Genomic DNA, 3,751 nt, shown 5'->3' on the forward strand with positions numbered 1-3,751 from the left:
CACCCATACAAAAGGCAAAACACAGATCTGGGTCTAGTGGCTAATAGTGACATGGTCTATCTAATCTGGAGGGGAGGAGGGTGGCAGCCAGCAGCAGCAGTGGCAGCGACAGGGGCATCCAGAACACTCCAGGCCACCACCGTCCCCACCACCACTTGTATGGGTGGCTTTAAAGAGTTGAGTAAAAACAAGCTGGTAACCAACCATGGTTGAAGGGGGATTTGATCCCTGTGAATGTATTTGCTCTCATGAACGCGCTATGAGAAAATTCATCAATCTGCTCCGGCAGTCCCAGTCCTATTGCACCAACACAGAATGCCTTCGGGAATTGCCAGGGCCCTCAGGCGACAGTGGCATCAGCATCACTGTGATCTTGATGGCCTGGATGGTGATCACTGTGCTCCTCTTTCTACTGAGGCCTCCTAACCTGAGAGGCTTCAGCCTTCCTGGAAAGCCCTCCAGTCCTCACAGTGGACAGGTCCCGCCAGCCCCTCCTGTGGGCTAACATCCTGGTGTGGGAAACAGCGATTGTTTGATGCCCTGCACGACCGAACGACTGAAGAGAACATGGCATTACCTGTCTCTCCTTTTCCGTCTGCAGTGTGGATGGTATTGTTTTCATGAGCTTCTAGAAGTTTCACTTGCCAACTGCCTTTGTTTCCTGTGTTGCCACAGTCCTTGTTTACAGTATACCCCAGTAAATGATTTCTTTGAAAAATCGAGGGCTGTGTTGGTTGGCCTAAGCTTAAACTTTCCACTCGTTCTCCCTGGAACCCTGACCATAGCGTCTGTGGTGGTTTCTGGCCCAACTGAAGGAAAATTAAGGTTTCTGCATTTAAGTATTTTAAGTGGTTTGGATAGATTTTAATTCTTTTCATAAGGTATATTCTGGTTGTCTGGTATGAGTGACAGAGCCATGCCGTAGTCACTTTACTGTGGCAGTTTACCTATGGGTGGCAGTTTTCTGTAGTCCTTGGCACTGATACTTTAGATCATTTTCCTTACAAAGTCCAGCTGGCTTATATGGCTAGAATAGGAAAATCGATTTGGTTGTTTACTGATTTTTTTTTAATTACCATTAAAAATTTCTGATGGTAATACTTTAAATAAACATGATTGATTAATATTTTTAAAAGAGGTAAAACACTCAGAGACCTAGAAAACCATGGATGGGTTCCTCTTTAGTCAACTGGAGCCACAAAAATGTCAGAATCACACAGCCAATCAGAATTCACCTGAAACCAGACACTACAGAAATGGTCTCATTTACATAGAAAGAAGTGGCTGTTGGGAAATGATAAGCAAAGTTGCTCAGCACGACCATGAAAGGACTCTTCACAACTGGGCATAGTGACTCAAAGTGCCAATTTCAGTACTTGGGATAAAGAAGTAGGTAGATTCCTGTAGGATCAAGGCCACCCTGTTTCACCCAGCAAGTCCATGATGTTTAGTTCTGCCAGATTATACTGAGAGGTCCCGTTTTTCCTTTTTTTTTTTTTTCATACTTTTTACTTGTGTGAGTATATTGTAGCTATCTTCAAACACACCAGAAGAGGGCGTCAGGTCCCATTGCAGATGGCTGTAGGTAGCCATGTGGTTGTTGAGATTTGAACTCAGGATCTCTGGGAGAGCAGTTGGTACTCTTAATCTCTGAACCATCTCTCCAACCCCTGACAGATCCTGTGACAACATACTGACTAAAACTCTTTATACATTCCTTCAAAGGGTTAATATTTCCAGGCTTGAGTGACAATGGTGCATTATAACTTAGATGAAGTATATCATAAGTGACACTGGTCTCAGATATTGAAGTGGTGAGTAAACGATCAGAAATAGAAGGACACCGCAGGCCACTGGATATCTATGCAGGATAGCAGTAGATGTAGTTGCACTTTTTACATAAAACACACAGAGCTTTCCAAACCTATTTACTTTTATTTTAGTTTGTTTAAGATTTATGACATATACCGCATTCTGCCTGCATGCATGCTTGCAGGCCAGAAGAGGGCGCCAGATCTCACTATAGATGGTTGTGAGCCACTGTGTGGTTACTGGGAATTGAACTCCGACCTCTGGAACAGTAGCCAGTATTAACTGTGGAACCACCTCTCCAGAACCATTACTTCTATTCTAATCTGCCTGGTGTCTCCAGTAATTTTCTCATGAGTGTTCTCTTGGCATGATAAAGTTTGATCTTAACCTATGCGCTCAGAAGGGACACACATCTGCAATGACATGTTCATTTTGAGTTTTGTATTTTGTAATCGAAGATCTTTTTGTTTGTATTTAGCATGGAACTATCTATGTAAACAAGGATGTTCTACTCCCTGCCTCTGCCCTCCTGCTTGAACTCTTGAACTAACAGTGGACCACCACCATGAAAGGCACTTTCTTCTTTGTGTCCTAAATCCACAAAAAAGCAATTAAGTGCCTACTAGGGCGTTATGAATATGCTATCACCTTAGATGGTTCACGGCATGGCGTATAGATTAACAACTTGTAGCTGGGTATTTCGAGGCATTGTTCAATTGGACTAGACAGAAGACTCTGGCATGAATTTTCTAATGGCGCTAAGTGCCCTTTCATTTTTCTGAAAGTCCTTTGGACTTATGCCAGAGTGAGGGATGTGCACGAATCTCACTGGAAATTAAGTGTCCGTTTCCTTTGAAGCTGAGGTTGGGTTTCTTTTGAGAGAGGAGTGCTTGTGACTGGGATGATTCACCTCTCCTCCAGCCAAGGCAATTGTGAGAAGACCTCACTCAGGTGCACTAAATTCTCACTTCCACAAGGTGGCACCCCATACCTAGCAATCTATATCCTCATTTCTTCAGGACAAACACCTAAGGGCTACTGGCCAGAAGGGGTCAGAACAAGTCCACTCTTCTGTTCCCCTTTCATTGAGCACTAAGTGGTGATCACCCTTATAGACAGCAGACTGCGGTGGTCAGAATGGAGGAAGGTGATAATTTAAGGCCTGTCACTAGTAGGAATTAAAAGTTGACATTTTTATCTGCAGATAGTATAATAACATTTATAAAACATTTATGAAAATTCCAAGGATATAATCATTAAGGAAAATTTTCAAGCTGATTGCCCATTAATTATTATATATCAAATGTATAAAAAATCAAAGAAAAGCTATTGCTAAGGAGTACTGATAAAAAAGACTGCATGTTTTTATTTTTTCATTTTAATTTGGTTTCAAACGGTGTGTGTGTGTTCCTACATTTTAAACTGATGTGAACAAAGAGAAACTGTCCAGAGGGATAAAAAGAAATGATAGAAGAGGTGAGGAAAGGAAGGACAATGGTATTGAGAGGCAGAGATTGGCGCAATATATGGTGTATACATATATGAAAATTAGACACACACACACTTGTGCAATAGCAGCAAGGTCCTTAGCAGGTAAAAGAACTTGCTACACTAGTATGATTATCTGAGTTCAATACCTGGGACCCATGGTACAAACATGGACTGAATATGTGGCACATATGTGCACAGACACACACATATCCACAGGCAAAGAAAACTTTGAAAATTCATAAGCATTTGACTTTAGAGGCACAAGGATCAGGAGTTGGGAATGAGGTCACCCAACATTCACTTACCTCAGAAAACCCAAGAACTGAAATTGAGCTAAGCTAACGAGTCCGATTAAAGTGTGGCAAATGCAAGAAAAAAGAGTTTTAATGTGCAAATATGTACGGCATAAACCACAACAAATATTAGGTTAGAAATATCAAATTGCTGG

The 3,751-nt window shown here is 41.9% G+C and overlaps 1 protein-coding gene across 1 annotated transcript; it reads left to right on the forward strand.

Moving 5' to 3' along the window:
• The first annotated feature begins 205 nt into the window (after nucleotides 1-205).
• On the forward strand, nucleotides 206-514 carry LOC134482177 (small integral membrane protein 14-like). The gene has a single exon (XM_063274921.1). It carries the CDS (start codon nucleotides 206-208, stop codon nucleotides 503-505), a length of 300 nt encoding a protein of 99 aa, XP_063130991.1. The 3' UTR covers nucleotides 506-514.
• The last annotated feature ends 3,237 nt before the right edge of the window (nucleotides 515-3,751 follow it).

Source organism: Rattus norvegicus, chromosome 15 (assembly GCF_036323735.1).
Source record: "Rattus norvegicus strain BN/NHsdMcwi chromosome 15, GRCr8, whole genome shotgun sequence".
Lineage (NCBI taxonomy): Eukaryota > Metazoa > Chordata > Mammalia > Rodentia > Muridae > Rattus > Rattus norvegicus.

Excerpts from the sequence above, each read along its gene's own strand:
- LOC134482177 (XM_063274921.1), top strand. The coding sequence starts at position 206 with ATGGTTGAAGGGGGATTTGATCCCTGTGAATGTATTTGCTCTCATGAA.